Source organism: Prinia subflava, chromosome 5 (genome assembly GCF_021018805.1).
Source record: "Prinia subflava isolate CZ2003 ecotype Zambia chromosome 5, Cam_Psub_1.2, whole genome shotgun sequence".
NCBI classification, from domain to species: Eukaryota; Metazoa; Chordata; class Aves; order Passeriformes; family Cisticolidae; genus Prinia; species Prinia subflava.
In genome coordinates, this window is record NC_086251.1 from 57102107 (window position 1) to 57126958 (window position 24852).

At 45.1% G+C, this 24852-nt stretch overlaps 1 protein-coding gene across 2 annotated transcripts in view; it reads right to left on the reverse strand.

Annotated features, from left to right (window-relative positions):
• The window catches only part of RHOJ (ras homolog family member J), a 61147-nt gene that overhangs the window by 14019 nt on the left and 22276 nt on the right, over window positions 1-24852 (reverse strand). For both annotated transcript variants that reach the window (XM_063399552.1, XM_063399553.1), the window contains one exon: window positions 1488-1546. In XM_063399552.1, coding sequence (XP_063255622.1) covers window positions 1488-1546 — 59 coding nt within the window. The remainder of the gene's footprint in view (window positions 1-1487; window positions 1547-24852) is intronic.

Genomic DNA, 24852 nt, shown 5'->3' on the forward strand with positions numbered 1-24852 from the left:
AGGAATATTAAGGCACGGGGTGAAAACTGACTGGGAACTGAATATAACTCCAGTCTGGCTTGCAAAGGCTTGCAGGGCTGTTGGATCCTGACACAGGCTCTGAGCTCTGAGCTTGTGAACACAGAATAAAAGACTGAACAGGCTTTGGACATGGGGCAAGGACTCGGGTCATATTTTGGGGCTGGCTTTTGGATCGTCTGCTTGCACCATGTGGATAGGAAAGATGTGTGGTCTGTAAGGGCCACCAAACCAGCTAAGACTGCTGCTGCCTACAGAAACATGACAAGGATAAAATGAAAGAAAGTGAAACCCAAAGCATCAAAGCCCCAGTTCTGCTGAGTGCAGGTTTTTCTGGAAGTGACAGTCTGCTCTGGTGTGGGTTTTTTGATCTCTCTGCACAGTGCTGCAAAGTATATTCTGCAAGAAGTGGCCTTTTGCAGACAGGAGGGTCTCCTTCTGCACTGTTTGTGCCTTTCATAGCAGTCAGCCATGGCCAAAACTGGCACAGCCAAGCAGAGCTCCTGGTGAAAGCAAAGCTCTGCATTCCAGGGCTGCTGGAACCCAGAGAGAGTGAAGCAAGTTCCCAAATCTGCTTTCTCTCCTGTTGGCTTCAGTGTCAGCTCTGACTGGAGGAGCTGGTGGATGTGGGTTAAAACATTCCCAGTCTGTGAGGAACCTGGAACATGCTCCCTCTGCTCTCAGCAGATGATTTTTTGCAAGGTTTCTGTGCAGACTATGTCCCTTTCTTTATTTTGTCACTCACTGGCATTTGGAGTTAGGACAGGGAAATTTCACCAAAAATAAAAAATGTGTTGCTCCCTGTACTTTCTTCTGCCCTTCTGCTAGCAGAGCAAAGCAGTGAGAAATAATTTCTCCTCCACTCCAGGGGGTGAAATTATTCTGCAAGCTTTGAGTGCAATCACACCAGAGTGTGGACAGTGGAAACAGCAAAAGCATTCTAAATGTAACTAAGCATGGGATAGAGACTCTCTTGTAATGGACACCCTTGTCCTGGAAGAAGAATATTGGGATATTGGGATGCAAGTCTGGCTGTGTTACCACTTAAAAAGTCAACAGCTGGTGACTGATAGACTGGTGCTGAATTATACCAGTTTTCTGATCGTGAAAGTGGGAATTATTCTCTGTATCTTCAATGCCACCATGTGGTAAAGGTAAGAAAACACTGACTACACAAAACATCGTATTTGCAGTGGGAGGTGCACATATGGGGGTTGCACAGCCTCATCAGGCTTTGTTTTTTTGATTAGACAAAACACAGTCTTAGGAATGAGAGTATTTGTGTGTATTTTACTGTTGAAACAGAATGAAAACAAAAGGGAGAAGGTCAGCAGTTCAACCATCACAAATCAAACCTGATTGTTATTGTTTGTGAAACTCCACAAACATTATAAACAACAAACAGAAGTGTATGACAGTAACAACTAACCATGGGAAAGGAAAATGATAAATGTTGTGCAGTCCTTTACCTGTCCTGCAGTGTCATAAAGCCCCAGCAAGTGTTGTTGTCCTCCCACAGTCACGGTTACTGGAAGAGAGAAACAAGAAATGCTGTTTATGCACAAGCCAGTGGCCTCATTTTGATGTTTTTTAATCCCAAAATGCCAATAGACACATTAGCACACGTCCTCCACTGGGCATCCCGAACCAAGCACGTTCATTCAACCCAAACTGAAGGCAACCTAAGTCACAACAAAAGCAAACCCTTTGTGCCAAGAGCTTATTTCTGTACAGACAGCCATGGGTGATGAGCTGCACACGCTGCTGCTATCCCAGAGACAGGGGGAGGTTTGCCTGTCTCTGCAGCCACCAACTGAACATCCTGGCCTTGAAAATACAGGATTCCTGCCTCACCACCATGGGCTTTGGGATGGGTTGGTCATGGATCACTGGGGGAGATTTTTATTATTTTATTTCTATCAGGCTGTGAAGTGATGAAGCCTCCAGCAGTGGCTGGTGTTTGGTGGGTGTCACTGGAGGTGCAGTGTCCTGCCCTGTGCCATCACAGGGGATGTGGCAGTGTTTAGTACCTGGGGCTATGTGGTGGATGATTTGAAGGAAGAGGAGCTTGAATATTTTCAGGGATGTTGACCATATTCTGTTGCAAATGAAGGAAAGCATGGCTTAGTTTGTTGAACACAGCACATTTACTCCTTTAGCAGAAATCACACTGAACTTCATTTTGAGCCCATTGGCACATTTTGACACTGACAAAAATGTTTTCTCATTGCCTTTGGATGAGCCCCATTATTAGCAGATTCCTGTAACCAGGAATTCCTGTAACTAGTGTTATTTTGTGTAAAGGACATGATCTGGGGTAATGACATTTAGTTATCCAGTTAATCTGCTTAAATCATTGCTACTCAACTGGAAAGAAAGTGAGGCAGTCCAGTCCCACCCATTAGTCAACAGGAAGCCTCCAAACATTTGTCAGGAAGGTTGCTTAAAATAATGATATTGTTGCAGCACATGGATTATTAATTTTTTTAACCATTAGGACAAGTGGCTGAACATAAGAATGAACATAAAGCTTTGTCAGGAATGGGGGAGGAGGCTCAGACTGGTGCCCATCAGGTGATCACAACTTGCAATTAATGAAGGCTGGGAATGAGTAATAGTTATTTTGGATTAAAAAACCCCCAAACTTGAAAACATCATGCAGCATCTTACTGATTTTTTTTTAATTTTTTTTTTTGGTGATAAAATTTATAGTACAAAAGCAGATACAAACTTATGGAATTTAATAGCTCCTGCACTGGGGAACAATGTCCTGTCTGAAACCTCTTGGACTGAAAGTCTCTGCCAGTGTGACTGGACAGGCTGATTATTCAGCAGCTTTATTTGCTTTCAAAGAGACACAGCAGTGTTGTCAGCACACAAACAGAGCAAACCTGACATCCTGGAAGTACAAAGGCTCAGTGAGGACCAGACTTGCTGATGAGAGAATGATGGGCTGCACTCACCCACTGCTGGGGCTGCCTGGTGATGTGCACTGGAAGAGGAGGTGGGGAAGGGGAGGGAGTTCCCTCTCCTCATCTCAGAGGTAGCTCTGCCCTGCACAGCTTCCAGGGGAACTCATGGACACTGGGCATGGATGCCCAAGGGTGGGAGAGCTTGGGGAAGAAGTGCAAGAGTGGGGAGATGGGCACTGATACAGACAGCAAACAGTCCAGATGCCTCATCCTCTTCCTTCAGCCTGACTTGAACAAAACAATTTAAAATAATCCTCCCTGGCGCTGTGGTTTTCAACTTCTTGTGGTGTAGGGAACCCCAGCATGTCCCAGCAGGGGTATGAACTGTGTGAGTTACTGGCAGCACTCCTGCTTTTCTTTGCTGCCTTCTCAGGAGCCGTGGGGGTTACAGGTGGTCAGCACAGCTCACAGGGGCAGTGGGACATGTGCTTGTTTTCTCCCCCAGCTGCAACTTTGGCAAGGCTCCAGTCTGCCCTCGTGCCAAGAAATGCAGGAGGCAGACCTGCAGATTGTGCTCTGCTCAAGGAGCAGCTGTGGGAAGGAAGATGTGCCCCTCAGCTGAAGGCAAATTTCCAGCTGCAATGCACAGCTGGCAGAGGTGGGGTTTAGGAGGACACACGGTTCCTAGGGCTGCAAACAGCAGTTGCACTCTCAGTCCTTGGTGGAATTTGCATGGAGCCTGCAGAGCTCCTCCAAAGCAGGATGCTCCTAGGACAGCTGTGAGGCTCATGGAGGTGCAGGTCAGGGGATGTTTCTGATGAATATGAAGGGACATGTGCCATGCATCAGTGCTGACAGGGTTATCCAGCTCTGCCTCTCCTGCTGGCTCATCCTCAGCACAGGCAAACTGGCTTGGGTCCTGCTTGCAAAGATCAGCTCACGTCTTCAGTGCTTAAAAAACTTAAAAGCTGCACTGAAATTCACTCTGCTGTGAAGCTTTGCTGGCCCATCTCTTTCTTGGTGGCATCTGACTGAAAGAGCTGCACTGGCAAAAAGCCCTGGTGCAGATAGGAATTTCTGCCGTGTTCCAGCAATTAATATGGTTTGGAGATAAGCTATTTGGGTAGAGGGTCAGTCCACCTCAGCTGTGCTACACTTTGCCAGAAGGATATCACTCCCAGACTCTTATCTGTGCTTTGTGGTCCTTGCAGTCACGGTGGATGTTTTGCAGCAGGTCTGTGAAGCCACACACTGAGCTGTGATTGATGGTTTGTGCAGTTCAGTTAGGCTCTTGGTCGCCTCTGGGAAATGCTGAGGGGGAATAAAGAGATTGGTGGTCTCCTACCATTACTCTTCCCCCACGCAAGATATAAGAATTGCAAGAGCTCTTGGAAAAATATATCCTGAGTCTACCCAGTTTGCACATCACATTTAAACTCTCCTTCTAGCATCTTGACCCATATGGGTCCTGCTGTGAATCTCTGCATGGCATCAGTCTGATATTTTTCCTTTTTCTCTCTTTCTTTTCCTCTCTTTCTTTCTCTCCTTTTTACTTTTTCCCTCCATATTCCCCTCTTCCTCTGCTTTTTCTTTTGCCCATCAAACTTTATATTTTCTTTCTTCTTGTCAATAGTTCTAACCAGTCTGATCACCAGAGGATATTCTTCCTGCCCATATCACCTCTGAATTTGCACATCACCTCTACCACCCCAGTAAAACTGCCTTGTTGGCTAAACCTCCAGGGTTGTCTTTGGATTCCTGGCTCTGAATGCAGTGAGGATCAAATGATCCCTGGCTCTTGGAACACTGCTGTCTAGATCAGTGTATTGGTGCTAGAATTTCCACCACACTTTCAAGCAGGCAGATGTGAAAATAAATGGCTTTTGCCTGTGAAAACTTCATGGTGTTTTTATACCATGAGTTTATTTGGCTGCCTCTGTCAGGCAAAAGTCTGTTCAGAGTATCCACTTGGTGGGTCATGCTTATGAGCTGAGATTGCCCTGCTAGATTTGTAGGCCTTACTTTTGGCTTTATTCCAGTTTACTCTTACTTACCCTGTTATTATCTTTTCCTGTTCTCTCAGTGGACAGGCCTATGGGAAGCCAATGTGGAATTCCTTCCCAGCCACTGGGGTAATGCAGGCTCATTTGTGGGATTATGAACTCGACTTTATGAGCAGCCTTGGAGTAACAAGACAAATATGAACTCCCCTTGTCATTTACTGACTATATTGATATATTGATTAAGCACTGAAACCACCTGGCTTTTAGCACTGAGTGCAGTAGGGACTGTGGTAAAGTCTGAATATTTGCACAGTCCTGGACCTCATTTCTCTCTAGTCTGGGTTGCTCCAATTGATGCAGCAGGGCAGATGTTCCCCTCCCTTCACTAGGTGCTTTTAACCAAGTGCAGAATGTGTAAAACACTGCTTTTAAAATGATTGCTAGGTCATAAATTAGCTGGGTATTGCTCACTAGCGCTTGAATAACTCTTTTGGGCCACTTCCAAGGCTTCGTCACAGGTCTGTGTGTCTGGGGTCCTGCTCATGGGCCTCAACACTACAGCAGAAGGGCAAGGTGTAGATGGATATTGTGTGGGATGGACCTGGTGTGTGGACCATGAACTGGTCTGAGCTGGGAGCTCTGCTTTTAAATCCGTGCTTATTTTGTGTTTCTGGGGACTATGTGACAATTTTCATTGATGTTCTCAATGCCCAGTTTGCCCCAGATGCACCTGTCAGTGGCCAATCTTGCCCAAACTCTTCTCCCATTGTTTGGGCTTTGTTTGGTAACTTTTTGGGACTGAACTGCACTCCTGGAAGAGCTCTCCAGGCAGACAGCAGCAATGCTCACGGCCTGTACTGACAGAAATGGGACATAAACTGTCTGCTGAACTCTCAGAACATCTTAAGTTTGATTAATGGAGCAAAGCAACACATAAATCTCTGGTATGACACCAGGCTAGGATGCAATATCTCAGCCATGCTTAGCTGTGGCAAGGGAGAGTGGATTTGCACATCAGGGGGAATTTTTCTGTGCCAGTGAAGAAGTGCTTGCAGAACCCAGAGACTGTGAAACCACCAGCAGAATACACACAACAGCCAAGCAGTGTCTGACGTGACATCAGATGGGAAAAGTCATCCATTTATTCTAGTGCCTTCCTGCCAACAAATTAAGGTCCAGCTGCTTCAGAGAAGGAAGCCAGGAGCCTGTGAGCAAGCAGGGATGGTGGCACCTGCCTGGGTGGAAAGACTTTCTCATGGTTTTGGGCAAATTAGCCTGCTCCAAGCCTCAAACTTGCACAAGGGCCATCTTCTGCCCTGGCCAGCAAGCTCTGAGTATTAATCTGTGCATTTGACTGTCCACTGTGATTAAATGTACCCGGTGCATTAACACAGACTAATCATAAAATGATAAAATGATTGGGATGGAAGGGAACTTAAAGACAGTCTGGTTCCAAGCCCCCTTCTTGGCAGAGATACCTGGCACTAGACCAGGTTGCTCAATGCCCCATCCAGTTGAACACTCCCAGGGATGGCCACCAGGATGAGAACAGCTGCAGTTCTGGTGGACCTGCTGGCACGAGAAATGCCCAAGTCTGTTTCTTTTTCAGCTGGGAAAAAAATATAAAATCAGAGCATGGGCAAAAGGACAGATCTTGGTCAGCAGATTCCTTGTAAGGCACCTTTCAGGGTGATTTCTGTGATGTGGAGTTACTGATACAGTGACTGTGGTCTGTTCTCCAGCTGCTGATGTCCCTGGGGATACTGACTGCATGTTTGCTCACTGGGTAACACTTTTCCTTCCTTCCTAAATGCAGTTTTGTGAAATCCCTTGTAATGAACTGGGAATTCCCCTCCACTCTTCAGATGTCTTCTGCTCTCTGAGCTTGCCCCAGACAGGACAGGAGTGTTCTGGTAGGAGTTTGTTTGAAGAAGAGTGGTTTCAAAAATCTGGTTTATAAATTGCCTTCTTTTTGTACCACATAGCTTCTAAATAAGGGTCTCTGTGGCTGTAATTGGAGGATCCCTGTCTCAACTAGGGACTCAAAAACACCTCAAAGGCATTTAGATCAAAGTTCTTCAGATCTCTAGTTCCCTTTGGTTCACATAATGGTCAGACATCTAAATAACTGAACTGGAACTACATATCCCAGGCTTTAAGAAATAAGATCTTTGAATATTCCATCAGAAAAAAAAAGTGAATGTGGGAAGAACATTTTTACAGCACCTTCTAAGTGCCTCCTGCATTTCTGAATCCTATTTTGGGTAGTATTTTTCTTCAGAATATCTTTCTTTGGCTAATCCAGGTGGAGAATATAAACCTCAGGGATTAGGTGTGTCACACACTGCTTTGATTTTATTTGGGTCACTGTCTGGGAAACTTAAATTCTGTTGGTATGGACCACCCTTCAGAAGATGTTGCACTGCTGCAACTGAAGCTGGGAATGCTCTGGAGACTGCAAATCAAAGCCCTGGGGATGCCACAATCCAGCAGCCAGCAAAGGAAAACAGTAAAAAAAAAAAAAAGGAGTAAGAAAGACCTTAAGGACAGACCTCCAGGCCAGTCCATGATGATCAGCTCAGCTGAGCTCTGTGACTGGTGGACACTTTTTAGCCAGAAGGGTCTCTTGCAGTGCTGTCCTTGGAAATATCCCTTTTGCTTTGGCTGAAAGGCAATCCTGCAATATTTTGTGGCCAACACGCCCAGGGCAGGTAAGAGCTGGTGTTCCAGGACCCTTGGCTCACTGAGGGTCTGTGACTCAAGCCTGGGCCTTCCTTCACTTCCATGCATAAGGGTCATCTCCAGGAATTTGAGTGACTTGATGCTCAAGGAATGTTCCCCCACTCCCTTCTTCATGACAAACAAGATTTGATTGCAGCCAAATCGGTGTTCTACCCCAAACTTACCCTGCAGCTTAGCTACATCCTTCTGAAAAGAAATCAAAAGCAAGCCATTTTACCCTGTAATTGGCCTAAATACCCCACTAAATATGTAAATTTTACTAAATGCTTTTAATTGCTCCTGTAATCATCTACCACCAATCACACAGAGACCTCTGAGGGTCAGTGTTTTCCAAAAGAAGGGCTCTGAGTAAACCTCACCATTTCCTGTCACCTCATCAATGGATGAGATCTATGTTCTGCTGAGCAAATACTTCTGCCCATCTGATATTTACAATATCTGAAAAACATTTCCAGTCTGCTCCCTGTGGTGGGAGCACAGAGAGGCCTCCAGGGCTGGGATTCAGCTAATTTCAGTCCATGTAGCTCTTGGTCTAATGAGGTGGTGAGGAATTCGCTGCTTTGTCTTTAGGCCACAGACATGTAGTGATTCTAAAGCCAGATAGGATTCAGAGCATCATTTATTCTGCTCTAAATAGCTTATCTAGTGTCTTCCTACGAGGCATATTTTCTTGTTCTTCAATCATTCTTGCAGCTGTTTTCCAGTTTTTTTCTTGAGCAGTTGCTGTGACCAGACAGTGTGGTCTAGCAATGGTTTCATTAATGATCTAGCCAGAGGTAACATGACTTTCCTATTCCTACCTGCCATCCCCCATTGGCTCATCTAAAGCTCTCATTGGTGGATTATTCTCATTATTTAATGAGTCTTGCAGTGCTTTATTCCTTTCTTAAGGCTAAAGTCCAGTCATTCTTGGCTTTTGTATTTGCAAGCCTTTTTATTACATTCTTTTTCAGCTCTGTGGCTGAGTGGAAAATCTGGAGACTGTAGCTCAAACACCCACTGAAGGCATCTCACAAAAGGGGAGGGGAACAGCCACGCTCCTGCAATGCTCCCAGAGTGTGGAAGTCAGCATTAAAGGTTTTTTGGAAGCCAGCATTAAAGGCTTTGGGAAGTCTGGGGTTGCCTGTGCAGTGACAAGCTTCTTCAACAGAAGGTTTCAGGTCAGGGAAATGAAATCTAAACACTTCTCAATGTTTTCTTTCCAGACATCTCTCCACTGCCTCCAGGGACTGCTCTTCACCCTGGGCTCTTACCTCTCCCACACAGCAAGGGGCACCACGTCCCCTCTTCCTTGTCCATACAGGTTTGAGGATTCCAGTGGAATTAGTGGGAAAATGCCCAATCCTGACTCGTGCTGCAGCCTCACTGGGGAAGGAGGCTGCCACCAAATGACAATTCCATTGTCCCATTCTGCAACAGCAATAAGTTCATGTGGATGGTGCCCTCCTAGAGGATTCACCACTTGTGCTGTGTGGGTTTTTTAGAGGGAAAAAGGATGCAGCTCTTCACAGCTGGGTATTTGCCACTCAGAGACAGCAAACAGAGGAGATGTACCAGTTGACCAATCATTTTTAATCAGGCAGCTCAAATGAAATGTTCTAAATCTTTGAAAATGCATTGAGAAGTCAGACTTCAGCACTGGCCAGCATACATGACATGGAACACAAAAGCAGTGGAGGCTGATTAGGAAAATGAAACAGAATGAATTTGGTCCAGAAATGGATGAAAGAGAATGGAAATTCCCAAAGCTTTCAGAACAAGCACAACACTACATCACGAGCCAGCTTCTTCCCAGTCTGGGACATTACTTATTTACAGACAGCATGAAGGAAGTTGATTTATTGGAATCATTGACTTCATTGTTTGTAAAATCAGCACCGGAGGATTTCCCCTGTATCCCCATGAATTATTGCTGTGCTAATCAATCCTTGAGCAAATTCAGCTCCACTGATCGCAGAGTCCAAGCAACCTTGGGGTCTCTGTTTGCAAGAACAGCGTGCCCAGTTTCTCCAGTAACACAGTGAGGAGGGAGCTCCTGGGACCTCAAGGTTGTGCAAAGCCATGCTGGATGGAAAAGGCAAACACAATTAAAGTGCTTGGGGAATTGAAGAGCAATTGACTTTGTGTCCAAGAGTGTTTTGTTAGATTCTGTTCTGTTTTAAATGGAGGGCTAAGCACTGCCACAGGCTGGGAGGTGCTTCCTGAGAGTTTCAGCTCCCTCCGCACCATCAGCTGTCCTCATGGAAGGCAGTTCTGCTCCTGAGGTAGAAACTAATAATAACTGCCCAGATAAATGTAGTAAATTTGCAGACAAATAGGCTCTGATGTGCAGATTTCAATGGTAATCTAATTGAAGGTCTTTTTGTTCTTTACTGAAAGTTACAGAACTAAATCCAACCAAATGCAAGACAGAGTAACAACTATATTATTGAGCAATAGAACTAGATAGAACCTGATCATGTTCTTAAAAAAAAAAGATTGTTCCTAAACAATGAGGGGTACTGGATATTATCCTAATCCTGATGGAGGGGAAATGCCTTTTCTGAGACCATGTGATTGTCTGTGACATTGAAATGAATGAAAGAACAAAATTTTGGCTATGACTGTAGTGTAAACATATTACAAGAGAAAAGAAAAAGGCAACACCTAGATTCTTTTATATTTTTAGCTCTACTAAATATTTTTGAAGTTTCCATCACTAGCACAATATTTAGGAAAACCTATTTTTCGGAGCTGAGTTTGTAACTCAAGTCAATAACAAACAAAGTAAAGCTCTGAGGTTATTAAAGTGTAACTGATAATTGGAGTATCTTTATTTGTATTTTAACTGGTTATGCTGACCTGACTTGTAAAAGTCCAGATACTACAGCATTTTCAGTTTCTTTTAATACAGAAAAAGTCAGGATTCTTTAATAAAATCTTGAAACCTAACAGTGAAGGATATATTAGGAGTCTCCTAACAGTGATCCTGAGATCGTGGTAAGCAGAGAAAGGAGTAGGAATTTTTCACCAAAGGCAAAAAGTGGGAATAAAGGGAGAAAAATATAAGAATACAGAGAGTTTTTGACCTGTCTCCTTTCTACTGTTCATGTGAGGCAAAAGTCATTCCTCTAACTCAGCTGAGTGTTGGGGAAAAGAACATCCCCAAAGTTATGTCAGGCATCTGGTTATCAAGGGAACATGAGACTTAGTAAATAGCATCGGAATAAATGGGAGATTAGTGTCAAAATGAAACAAATTGCACTGAAATGTATCCAGGGTGTTCCCTGGATCAACACTCAGGGTGTTTCCCAGAGCATGGGAGGACAAGTCTTCCTGTGTGGCTGGGGGGAATCAAGGCAGCACATCTCTACACTTCTTGCACTGCTCAAAGGCCAGAACTGGGGGATATTTCTCCCTGGAGAAGAGAGGAATGCAGCCTGGAGAGGCAGTGCTGCCTAACGGAGCTGGCCCTTTGCTCTAGGTGTCCTTCTAAAACCTGTGGTGAACTGCTTTGGTCCAGGTTAGATGACAGTGGGAGCAGATAATGCTGATGGAAGGGCACAGAAAGTCACCTCTGCAGTGGATGGCTTGTCCCCACTGAGGGCTGGACCTTGCAGAGATGGAGTGACTCTGTCCCAGTGACTTACACTGGCAGAGGCCCTATCAATACTGGCAGAGCACTGTGGCACATCCTACCTCCACCAGGTGTGATTCAGGGGGAAAAAATGGCTTTTCTGATTGCCAGCATCTTCAACAGAAAGCACAGATACCAAAGCTAGAAAGGAAGGAAAAAATCTGCCTGTTATACAAGATGGGGGCAAGAATGTGTTTTCTGTAAGAACCTGATATTAGGGGAAATATGATTTATAACATAATATGGGAATACAAACCAGCCACAGCTTGGCTGCTGTCTGTACAAAGAGCCTGGGACTCCTCTTCCTCAACCTCAGGTAAGCTGGGCAGGCCTGTCCTGAGCTGGCTGTGGTACCTAAAACCAAGATGTGTCTAGTGCCAGGCTGAGGTGTTTTGGGTGCTGTATTTAGACACAGACCTGCAGGACACGTGTGTGTGTGTGTGTCCCAGGCACTGCCATGGACATTTCAGTGAGACCTCTGCAGTCAGAGCCACTCCCTGGCTCAGTGAGCACAGCACAGCCTCGGGCATCACTCCAGAGTTAGGGCAGTTTAGTAACTTAAAATAGCATCTGATGACTCTGGGTACTGTGGTTTAAAATAGCATCTGCTCCTCTGAGCTGTGAACTGATGGGGCAGGGGCATGTTTGGCACACTGAACTGAATCCAGCAGGCTCCAGTGTAACACTGAGGTCAGTGTGAGAGCTCAGGAGCATCAGGTTTGCCCAAACTCACTGCTCCTGTAGCTGGCATTTTACATGCCATCAGTCCTGTTTTGGGCAGAGGGAAGATTAAATGGTGTTTTGCAGCCCCTTCCCAATCCCTCTCTGACACTTTGTCTGCATCTTGTTTAAGTCTGACCTTAATGCTGGGTTTTCCCATGCACTTTACCCCACGAGGTGTTGCTTGAGAGGCTTGAAAACAAAATACCTGTTCCTGAACCTAAGGAGGACCAGGACAGAAACTCTGCTTTGCATGTCCCAGAAAAAGAATCAGGCCTGTTGTCCTTTGCACCATGATCAAACCTCAGCTGCTATTTGCCCTGCAGCTTGCAGAGATTAGCCAAACATTTGGGCAGCAGCTCTAAGCCTTTAAGGCTTGAGAAGCAGAAATGTTAAAACACTGTAAACAAAAGTCTTGGAAATATTTAAACTTTCTGATAAGAAAATTTGAAGTTAGGAATTATTGTTTTTGTCTTGGCTACCACAAAGGTTTTAAGTGCTGCTAATGCTTTCTCTACTCCCTGCTGAGGATCTTTCCACTTTCCTGTCCAGTGTGGCAGCCACTGCAGACAATGAAGTGATTGTAATGTTGGAAAAGCAACAGATGGAGATGGATAAAATGGCCTTAACCCTCGGTGTGTTTTTATGTGCCTGTGAAAGGGAGAGGTGAGAGCATTCCTCAGCTCTGGACACCCTTATCCTTTATTTCAGCATGGTTGCACTCACATGAAGCAGAGTGTGATACCCCATGATCTCAGGTGGGTAATTTCTAGGGATGATTTGGTGGCCCTTTCAGCACAGAGCTGGGTCTTGCAGGCCCCTCTGAGGAGAGCAAGAGGCTGCAGGTTGGCAGCAGCCCAGGGTGTACAGAGGAGGTGCTGAAGTGCCTGGTTGAGCTGAGGCCAGAGGACTTTTCATTTGAACAGAAAAACTAAATTCAAATTCCTCCGTAGAGCTTGAGAGGAATTTTCAGCTATAAAATGTGATTTCTACAGAATCCAAAGTTTCCATAGGAAGCTATCACTTTCAACAGAGGAGTTCAGATGTTTCCACTGGGAGCAATGAGGTGAGATGGTGTGAACTAACTCACCCTGATGTGAACTGTTCCCCCTGTTAGGAAGACCTGAGCCAGTTCAAGCAGAGCTGTTTCCCTGCCAGTGACAGTGACTCCTGCACCTGAGGCAGTGACCCTGGATGGAAACACAGCCCTGGGGTGCCAAGGAGGCACCACGGCCACTGGGACAACTGGTGGATTTCTGGGAGACCAGAACTGCAGCCTGGACTGAGAGCAAACACAAATAACCAGACCTGGTCCTGCAGCTGCTATGGAGGGCTCTACACAAAGGTGAAAATGAGGTTTAGCACAGAGTCCAGATTTTTCAGGCTGTTGGAAATGCATTAAACTGCTGGCATGGATAAGCAGACCCTCATTTTGATTTAAAAGTTTTGAAATTAAACAATTGAGGTTTTTTCAGCAGATCCATTTATTTATTTTCTTATTTGCAGGAAGTTTGTTCTTATGAAAATGTTATAATTTTAAACCTTTCATCTACATGTACAATGAAAATGAATTCTGAAATGTGTAGCTTTTCCAAGTGACAGGAATTAGTGATGTGTTTCTGCCCTAATCAAAGCTCTTTAAACTTCTAACTCTCGTGTTAGGATTAAATAATTTAACTGTTCTGTTAATCATTCCATGCTTGAATACAATATCTGAATCAAATGTTCTAATTCAGTGGTATTTCCACGAATTTCTTGTACTGCCTGTTAGCTATAACTCCATTTAGAGTGTATTTACTCTTGAAAAGATTTATTAGGTTTAATTCACGTTCTCTGCCGCCTTGTGAACATCAGAGGCAGCTCTGCTGAGCTCAGAGGAGCTACTTTTGTTTGGGAGAAACATCAATCACATCACTGAAAAACAAGTGAACTAATTTTGAAACAAGCACTGTTTATTTTAATATAAATTGCTGTTAAAATGTTATGCATGCAATGGTCACTGAGTGCAGAGAGTAGAAATTTATGAGGAAATTATTATTTTTATAATGTTTGATTTTTTTCCCTCAGGTGAGAAAGGAACACAGTCAGAAAAATATAGGATAGCAGCAAAGAGCTCAATTAAAAATCAGAATATTAGCCTATATGAAATTGGGTATGTCTCTAAATTATTCTTTTACCTGGCATAAATATTATTTATTTTATACCCAGCTTTATTTAAAGTTGTATTTGCTTAAGGATTGACTGAAATACACAGCTCTTAAGCATTCTGAGAGAGTCTTAAACATCATGCCTGGTAATTTTTCTGTTTCCCACTGCTCTCCTGAGAGCCCAGCAGTTCATTCCCTCTTGTTTTCTGGAGCTTTAATCTATATTAGAAAACGTTGACACACTTCTTCACCTACATGAAAGTGCCACTAATGGGGATCCCATCTGACTTCAGAGGAAAGGGACTTTGAAGAAAAATCACAGAAAATTGCAAATAAAGGAGGAATGAATCAAGGTAGAAAATCCACAGCTACTTCACGCAATTGATTACCAAGTATGATGTGAATTCTGCCTTTGATTTGAGCTGCTGCTTAGCACAGTGAATGGGTTTTAAGCAGTGTATTTTACACAATGAGATACATGAAAAGTCTTGTTTTGAAGAGCGACATTGTTCTCAGTTTCTATTTTTGCAATGGCAACACCTCAGATTGTAATTCCATTGTATTAGGCTGGGGCAAACAGGCCGAGAGAGGCCCTGCAGAGCAAACACACCAACAATGAAGGTGGAGAAAGGAAATTTCCTGTTTCACAGTGAGGGAAACAAAGTGCACAGAGGGGACGGGGCTCTTCAGGGCTATGCTGGGCAGCTGGGGAACAAAGCTGGGGCCTCAGTCCGTGGCTTCATCTCAGCACAGGGATTGGTTTTGGCCATCCTTAAAGGCAGCACATCCTGCTGAGTAATCATGGAATCACAGAACCAAAGGGGCTGGAAAAGACCTCTGGGATCAGCCAGTCCAAATACCACCAAACCACGGCCCTGAGTGCCCCATCCAGCCTGTCCTTAAACACTCCCAGGGACAGTGATTCCAGCTCCTCCCTGGACATCCCATTCCAGTGTCTGATCACCCTTTCTGTGAAGAAATTCCTCCTGATGTCCAGGAATCTCCCCCAGCAGTTTGAAGCCTTGTCCTCTTGTCCTGTCGCTGGCTGCCTGGGAGAAGAACCCAACCCTCATTTGGCTACAGCCTCCTGTCAGGGAGTGGCAAAGCAATAAAGTCCCCCCTGAGCCTCCTCTTCCCCTGGCTAAATACCCCCAGATCCCTCAGCTGCTTCCACAGAATCTGTGCTCCAGACCCTTCACCAGCTTCACTGCCCATCTTTGAACCTGCTCCAGCCCCTCAATGTCCTTCCCAAACTGAGGGGCGCAGAACTGGACTCAGGACTGGAGCTGTGGCCCAGAGCCTGGCTGCTGTGTCCTGCTCATCCCTGCAGGGTGCTCCCAGGTCACAGAATCACAGAATCACAGAATCATTAGGGTTGGAAAGGCTCTCCAAGGTGATCCAGCCCACCCTTTCACCCATGCCACCACACACAAAACTGGATGTCAGGATCCGTGTCTACTTGTTTCTTGAACCCTTTGCTCTGGCAGCTGCAGGAAAAGGAGTGCATTGTCCACTTGTGCTTTTGGAAAGTTAGAGCCCCAGAAACGTTTTATTTGAGCTGATTTCCCTGACAACACGATTAGAGTGGTGAAGCATGGTTGCTGCTGGAAATTGATGTTGAGCATCAGCAAGGCACGCGCTCCTCTCAGCCACAGCTGCCTGGCAGGGCCTGTTTCTCTGTAGTCGCTGGGATGTTGCTGAGTTTTTAGGCATTCTGCAATTTTCTATTGATTTTTAATGAAACAGTGCTGATGCTTGTGTAAAAATGCACCTCAGGGTCTCGTGCTGATTTTGTCCAGAGCTGAACTCATCAGATAACATTTATTCCCAGTTCCTGCCTTGTCAGAGCAATGTGTCTGACAGGTGCACAGAAATCAATTCAGAAAATACATCCTCAAAGAAATCAGGCTGCCAGATTAAGTAAAACAGATATTAACTTAGACACCTCTGAGCTCAGCTGAAACATACTTCTCTGCATAGAGAAAAGCCAAGTTTGCTTTTTTTTTCTTGTTTAAAAGGTTTTTGAGCATTTTTGTGCATTCTCATAGCAACAACTTTAGAAAAGACTGAAAAAACTCTCACCTCTCTTGGTGTCACCAAATTGAAGCGAACAAAACAGTCTGAAGCATTTTAAACCAAGCCCAGAGGAATTTCAGATGGCCCATTGCTGGAAGTGTTCAAGGTCAGGCTGGACAGGGCTTTGAGCAACTTAGTCTACTGAAAATTGTCTCTGCCTGTGGCAGGGGGGTCAGAACTAGATGCTCTTTAAGATAATTTCCAACCCAAATTATTCTATGATTCTTGGATGGGTTTAGCTATTTTGTGCCACACTCTCACTCATGCCAGTGGTGTGGGTGAGCTCTGGTGTGGAGAAATGGTTTCGAAAGGCTGCAGGGGTGGAAACTTGGATTTGCCTGGGTGTGGCCAGGGCTCTCATGTAGCAACCCCAGGTTGCATTTTGAAGATCTTTGTTGCTTCCACAGGCTGGAATTATTAAGGATATCCCTTTGACTGCTTTCTAACCCATCCATATAAGGAGAGCTGCCACCAAGCTGCACTGGGAGAGAATTTCAAGGGGGGGCATGCTGCTGGTTTTAAACCCTCTCTGACGCTGCCTGCATGAGTTGGAGGCAGCACCCTGGACATCTGGGATGTGTAAATCTGTCTGTCCAGCTGCCAGCTAAGGCTCTGATGCACTGGGAACTCTGCTCTGCAGTCAGTGACCACATTGTGTGCTCAGCCACAGCTTGGAGCCAAACGAAGTGGAAAGGAAGACGAAGCAAGCGTGGCCCACAGAGCTGTGTCCAAAAGCCCAAAGGCACAGCTAAAGTACAACAAAATGAATAACTTTTGTTTAAATTTCTGATATTTCTAGTACTCTGAGAAAAACATAATTTCTATTTTCCTTCTGCCTGTGTTTTTCTGTTCTCGTTCCACCCAGCATTTCTCACAGGGAGGCAGGGCATAAGTGAAATGCGGGAGGCAGAATGAGCTCAGAATAAGTTGCTTTCACCTCGTGTACTTTATCTCTTTGTCTTTTTCTTTGATCCCAGGGTTATCCAGGGCTCTTACATCAAAGGAGAAACAGGACAAAACCTGTGTATGAAAGGGTTAGCTGCAGATGTTACACGGGGCAGGGAGGCAGGGAGCAGAGGCAAGGGAAGGGCTGTGCAATCTCGACCATGTGGAACTGTGTGCAGGAAGGTGAGAAAAATACTGCTTGGGGTGGTGTGTTTATTCCAGTCTCAGCCTCGCAGCCCCCTCCTTCCCTGCACTGCTGCCCCTCTGCCAGCTCTCATGGCAGCTCCCCCAGGGCTCCCCATCAGCCAGAGCCCCTCTGCAGCTCAGGAAAACAGCTCTGCTGCACCTGAACTGACCCAGCCCTGATGGAATAGGACATTTTACATGCCCTTCTGAGAGGCCATGATGCAATGGAGACCCCAGAGGACCCTTTCCCAGCAGTGCACACAGCGTTTGCTTGGTGGGACGTGCCCCTGTGCCAAGTGACATTTCCCACAGATGCTGCCTGGGATCAGTCTGCACCTGCACATATGTGTAACCCAGGCTGTGATTAGCCCATTTGTCTGAACAGCTGTGGTTTCAGCTCTTTTTCCTTCACCCTCCCCAAGCTCAGAGCTCCCCTTTCTAACAATTTGATCTGCTGCATGCAGCAAACCTGTGCTGCCAACAGATGCACTGCAATTCCTGCCCTTTCCTACCACACAAAGGGAACCTGCTGTTCCTCTTTTTCTCCTCTGCCAAACAGCCACTTCGTTGTTTATTTTCAAAGCTTTTAGCATCATAGCTGAAAAGTAAGCTACAATATCTGTGGGCTCTACCTGCATTATTAAATAAGACTGAAAATATTCATGGAGGGCTTTCTCTGGTTTCACACACATACTTTCATATTAGATTGACAGGGTTGTATTTCATAGAATCACAGATTAATTAAGGTTGGAACATAAGATTGTTGAGCCCAGACATTAAATCCATCTCTGCCATGTTGTCACTAAGCCATGTCCCCAGGTGCCACATCCACATGTCTTTTGAACACTTTTGGGGATGGTGATTCCACCACTTTCCTGGGCAGCCTGTTCCAGTGCCTGACCACCATTTCAGTTTGCTATGGTTCTTAGAGAGAGGCATGGGGAAATGGGCAGCTCTTTCAGTGGATATATATATGGCAACATTGACAGGCTTCCTGGTCTTCTTGGAGAGCGACCACTTGGAGACAGAAAGCTGGGAGTGCCTTCCTGGCTGGTTTCATCCTTGGAGACAACTTAGACTGGAGATAGTGGTAGCCATGTAAAGCAGTTGATTTAGTAACTGTTGAAATATGTAAGGATTAGGGATCCTCTGTAAATCAGAACCAGGGTTTGGAGGAGGATGGAAAAGAGAGAGCACAGGCACGCCTGCAGCCTCGTCTCACTGCAGGATTTTTCTGTGCCTGTTGGTGTAACTGCACCACATCCCATTGGTTAAAACCAGCACAAGAGCTGTGAATCAGAATCTGTTGTGGAAATCCCTCTGCCCAAATCATTGGAGCCACAGCTCTGTGACAGAGGGATGTGATGCAGAAGCCTGGCACAGGAGCAGAGTCTCTCTGTCTGAGGTGCACAGCACTATTTTTGGCAATTTTACTGCACGGTCAGTGATGAGTCTGGTCTGATGCAAGCTGGCAGGCTTCACTGCTGAGGCTCAGATGGATGGAATATGCTTGCTGCATATTCCTGAATAATTTCCCTTTCATCTTGCCATACTTCTGTCTTTTCTGGCTGTTTTGAAATGTGTCTCTAGTCCACATGTACGGAGATGTCTGCAAGGCAGTGCTGCCTGTGCCACCAGGAAGGAACAGCACCTCGCCCTAGATACTGAAATGTCAGTACACCCTTGCCATCCTAAAGATTTATGCAGCAATTCTGCCTGGAGAGCAGGAGCCTGCTGCTCCCATGTGTCTGGACAAGCTGGTTAGATATTCTAGTCCTGATTTTACCTACTCCATTTTTAAGAAGCTCACACCTTGGTGCCGTTTCCCCTGACTAATGTAGAGAGGCAACCCACCTCTAATCTGGTTATTAGCAGATCACCCAGCTCCACAGGTCAGTGAAGAGTCAAAAGCATCATTTAATTCTTGAACTTTGCTGCTGGCCCCTGGCCGTGGCTGGTGCTTGCTGTGAATCCAAAGCAGCTGCACAGAGAGGAGCCACGGTGTGTCTGTGCAAAGGCAGCCAAGGGCCAGAGGCCAATGATTTCCCTGAGTCCATGGCATTTTTTTCTTCCTGGAATTTTGCTGCATTGTGACTTGCAGATCATCTTTCTCTCAGCCAGGGAAAGAGGCTGATCCTGATCCCACCACTGCTCTGGGGTCCTTACTCAAAAGGACTGATCTTACCATGTGGGTACAGAGGAGAGTGAGACACACTTCCAGTGGGTTTGTCACAGTTCAATAAATTGCCAGGAAAGGCCTGATGAATCCCTTCTGAGGATGTTCCTCTCAAATGCTGGAGTCTCATTTTCCCCTTTCCCCACCAGGTCATCACTGGTGGTAATCTTGCTCTGGTGGTTCACGCTGCCCTGTCCTGCAGCCTTCCCCACTGGGGGAGAGATTTCCTGCCTCTGAGTCAGTCTGGCAGCTGGGCCAGAGCGAGCAGATGGAAAAAGGGATGGGCTCTGCTCACACACTGCATCCTCCCTCTGCACCAGGCACGGAGCACTGCATCCTCCCCACTCACACCAACACTGAGTGAAGCCCTGCCCTCTCTGCCACGCTGTGCTCACCCCACAGAAAGCAGGACTTCCCCAGCCACTGCTGGCTTGCAGCTCCAAGACTCGTGTTCAGAGAACAGCGGGCTAACTTCCAGCACGGGGATCTGTAGGACTCATATTACAGTGCTGAGGAAATACCCATAAAATATCAACTCATTAGACACACTCAGTGGGAATTAGACACACTTGGCATTGGAGGTACATCAACAATGAGTCAGAGTTGCTGTTTGTCACTACAGCTCATGGCTCGAGTGCTCTGAATGACAGCACGGCTCCCTCAGCTGCAGTGGGTACGGCAGAGAGAGGCAGCCAGGGAGGTGCTTAATGTGCTTGTGGCTTGCTCTAATGTGGTCCACTTCAAACAATTTACCTTCTGAAGTCACAGAATCGTGGAATCATAAAATCATAAAATGATTTGGGTTGAAGTGATCTTAAAGATCATCCCTCTGGACCCACAAGGTGCCCAGAGCATCACAACTAACTCAGCAATGAATGCCAAAAAGAGTTTTTCCCTGTGTCTTATGCTGGCTTTTTGTAATATGTTAATTTAAAAGAATGGCCATTTCCTAAGAAATTTCCTTTTCAATTGAAGTCTATAAAAGGAAATGTTGTCTATGAAAGGTGAAACTGATTACTTTTCTCTAAAGACAGATTAAGTGGGAGCTGTAGGTGTTTCTTTGGAAAATATTGAATTGAATGAAATGACGGGGGGGAAAAGGAAGGCTGGTTTTAATCAGTTCTGTTGAGAATTGTGGCTGCTGCAATATAGCTCAGGGAAGATATGGATGCCCCATCCCTGGAAGTGTTCAAGGCCAAGCTGGAGTGGGCTCTAAGAAACCTGACCTAGAGGAAGGTGTCCCTGCCAGGGGCAAGGAGGTTGGAATGAGATGATCTTAAAGGTTCCTTTCCACCCAAACCATTCCACTGTTCTATGATATCTTTTATCCACACCTCAGAAGGAAGGAAAGAAGGAATGAAGGAAGGAAGGAAGAAAACCTTTTGGACCTGGATGGAAGACATATGACTTTTTCCTCCCCCTGTATCACAGGTTGTGAGTGCTGTCCACATTCCCCTCACTGTCAAACTGCTTCTGTGCGTGCAAACCTTAAGACTGTTCTTGGGAAGGTTACTCCATGTGTGTAGACTAGCAAACAAGTGACAGTTGTGCCAACAGCAGAGTTAGAAGACAGGGAAATGCATCTGACAGGCACGTGCTTTCCTTGCAGAAGACTGAGGAGACGACAGCATTCATCTGAGGGGATATGGTGCTTGTGCCTCTGGACTTGCGTGGTTACACTACAGACTTTACAGTTGCGTGACTGCCTCTGTTGCTCTGTGTGTGAAAAGATCTTTTGTCCCTTTAAATGTCACTTGCTGTCAAATTGAGGAAAAGCTTAGAAGCCACTGCTGACATTTATGCAAACAGATCTAAAAAAAATTTCTGGTGAGGTTCCACTGATAAACACTTTGGCAGTGATCTTGCAGTTGGGTGTGTGTGGGCAGATGCCTCTGTTCCTGCAGACCCTCTCTGCCTGCTGGGAGAGGACACATATTTTTTAAGTCAGCTATTTGCCTTGAGCTTCTTGCTGGACAGGGTATTAGCAAAGAATTTTGAGAGGCAGATGAATGACAGAAGAGCACAAAACCACCAATTCTCACTGGGAACTGTATATCAGAAATGAAGTACAGGCTCTTTTGAAAAAACTCTAAAGTTGCTTTATTATTTAAGAAATTGCCTAAATCTTTCTAATTTTTTTTTTCCTCATCCAAACATTTACATTTTTTCTATCCTGGTAAGTCCTACCTAATTACCAGCCATGAGGGCCTGAATTTTGCCCTCAGCTGTTCATGCAAATTCCTCATCTTCAACCAATTAGACACCAGCTAGATAAAGGATTAGATTAGTCTTGCATGGGAACACACAGAGGTCCATGAGGTTTGCATGGGCATGCTGCATTACTTAGTGATTCCTGGAGTATGAAAAATTATTAAATTGTCTACAACCAAAATTATGTTTTAGGTGAATCTTGATTTTTTTTACTCAAATCTTTTTGATGACAAACCAGCAGACATTAAGGTCATTGTTGACCATTTAGTTTCAGATATTAGGACCTAGGTTTTGTGTGTGCAGCTGAGTTTTTTTTTTGTGGCAGAAATGGGAACTGAGAGAACAGAGCTCCTGTAAGGTTTGTGACAGTGAACTTTAAGTGAGACCACACCACTTCTGTCTTTCTGCTGCTAGAAGCTGTCCCAGAAGTTTGTCCTGCCAAGGTGGCTGTTTGTTTGTCTGTCAGTGACACAGTCTCAAATTTGTCTGGAGAGCACGTAGGAGCTGTGCTCCCAAGAAACGTCTGTTCCTAAAAGCTCTCTTCCCTTCCAGGCTTCCCAAGTTCATGTTTCACCATGAGACTTGAAAATCTTACATGACAGCAAATAGTGGGACAATCTGGTTAGCACACCCCGAGGCTGAGTGAGTTGTCTTTTTTTTTCTATTGCTGTGTAAGCTTAAAAATGTAGAGAAACTCCATCGACTGTGCTACCAAACTTGGTGTTCTTCAGCCTGCTCTTCTGCTGCTGTAGGTGTAGATGTAGATGTAGATCTTTTGTGTAGATGCCCAGAGCTGCTGTAGGTGTAGATGTAGATGTAGATCTTTTGTGTAGATGCCCAGAGCTGCTGTAGGTGTAGATGTAGATGTAGATCTTTTGTGTAGATGCCCAGAGCCCCCAGCCTATAGCTTTGGTTATCTTTTCTGTTCTTTGGTGTTTCAGCATTTCTGATGTCTCTCTTGGGTAGAATCCCAGTGACTCAATGGAAAAATTGTGTTGATAGTATTGAAAGCTGGAACTGGCTTTTAATACCCTCTTCCTAATCTGACCTTGACACTGACTGTAATTCACAACATGTGCAGCTAGAAGGGTAATAATAGCCTAGGAATGGAGGTTGACTGTCACCCTTAAAAGCAAAATCACTGTGCAAAGTGGATACTTGTGTTCACCCCTGTGTACTCTGTTATGCTCTGGTTTTAGAGATCTTTCTTTAGGACAGTAATGGCCATTGGCACAGGAGGTTTAAGAGCTGTCACTTTGAATATGAAAAAAAACCCACCAAAACAACAGATCATGAGCCATGTCAGATGATTTAAGCTGGTGTTCAAGATCAGCCAAACCAGAAGAAAATGGTCATTTGGAGTTCTGTCCCATTAATAAATCACAGGAGCTTCACACCTGATGTGATGCCCCTTCTGTGGCTGTATGGAAATCAGCTCTCAAGCAGCACGTGGCTGTGTGATCCAACACCAAATGACAGCTGAAGTTTAGGGCACTGCTTTGGACTCTCAGATCACCCAGGAGAGCTTGCCCTTGCTCTGGAGGCACACTCACAGGCTGCATGTCATGATGAATAAAGGTGATTGCAGCTGAGCTTGTTGGCTGGGATACCCTACTGTCTTCAGCCCAGGCACAAGAAATGTTGCTCACATATACATACATATTCGGACTGAGAAAACAGGAGAAAGGAAGAACAAAATACTGCAGGAAGGAGCTTTGAGAAGCACTAAGTTCTGCAGAAACTGAAGACTCATTTTCACTTCAGAAGAGAGGCAACTCTGGATCATTTGCTGTACTCAGATGTGTGTGCTGCTTCTGGAACACAACGGGGACTCCATTTGCTGAGAGTAGTGAGGCTGAACTCTGCCCAACATGAGAACCAGCCAGTGCCTCTGCAGTATGCAGCATGCTCAGGAGAATGGCTCTGTTGTACCCAGCTTTCCATAGGAAATGAAAGAGCCTGCATTGTCCTTTCCAGGCACAGCCTGAATGCAAATCCATAAATACGGTTAATATGGCTGTTCTGCTTCCACAAGTTCCTTCTTACAGTCTCTACTTACTAATATGTTAAATCCTTAATTGAAATTCCACCTCCAGTGGAACAGCCCTCCATCAGCTGTCCCTGGGAAAACAGAGCAATGACAGCAAAAGCATTGTGATGAGCTTTCCTATCTTCTCCTGACATTTTTTAAAAATTTTCAATTATTTTGGTTAAGAGGTTAGAACTGGTCTGGAAATTAAGTTGTGCTTTTGATTCTCTATTATTGAGCAAAACATAATATAATTTAAAACAACTACCAGAATCAGAAGCCAGTCCTTGCATAGCTTGGGAAGGGCCTGCTTTAATGATAATAATTCCTTTTTCAATGATCCTGTGACTCAAGCAGCACTGAGTTACCATACCCATCTGGCCATATATATTTAGATATAAATTGCTTTTCACAGCAGAGAATGTTTGCACATAATTTTACATAAAGGGGTGAAAGTTGTCATAGTTTTCTTGTCCTCCTCCTCCTCCTCTCTCTCTCTCTCTCTCTCCCTTCCCTGTCTCTTTAGATTTAATTATTGCTTTTTGTCCTTGTTCCTTTGACGAGTAACCTTTAACAAAAAAGCTCTCAGCTCACGCAACACAGCTCTCCAAAGAGAATTATGTGAGGCTTGAAGATACTACAGGCATGTCCACGAGAAGGGATAGGGTAGAAATAGGGTCCCAGGAAACCTCCTGACTGCATATTTACCTGCCAGCCCAAAGATAGGAAATGGAAATAGGAAATGGCAGCTAGTTGGAAAATAGCAGATGGCAGATATCTCCCAGAGGTGCTGACAGGTGATTCAGTGTCTAATATTTTGCACACATGTAACACCTCATGAAGATATGCTAAATATGGCAAAAGAGAATCTGCCATGGGCTCTGCTACGGATCTGGTTATCCTTGTACTCAGTTAATGTCCTTAGGGGACTCGTTTACACCAATTATTGGTATTCTAAAGTGAATGGTTTTCTGTAGGCACATATTTGCACACAAACAGGCCCTCACATTTACATTTAGAGAGAGTTTCAGATGGACTTTGCAGATTTGAAGCACTCTTGGCATCACTTGC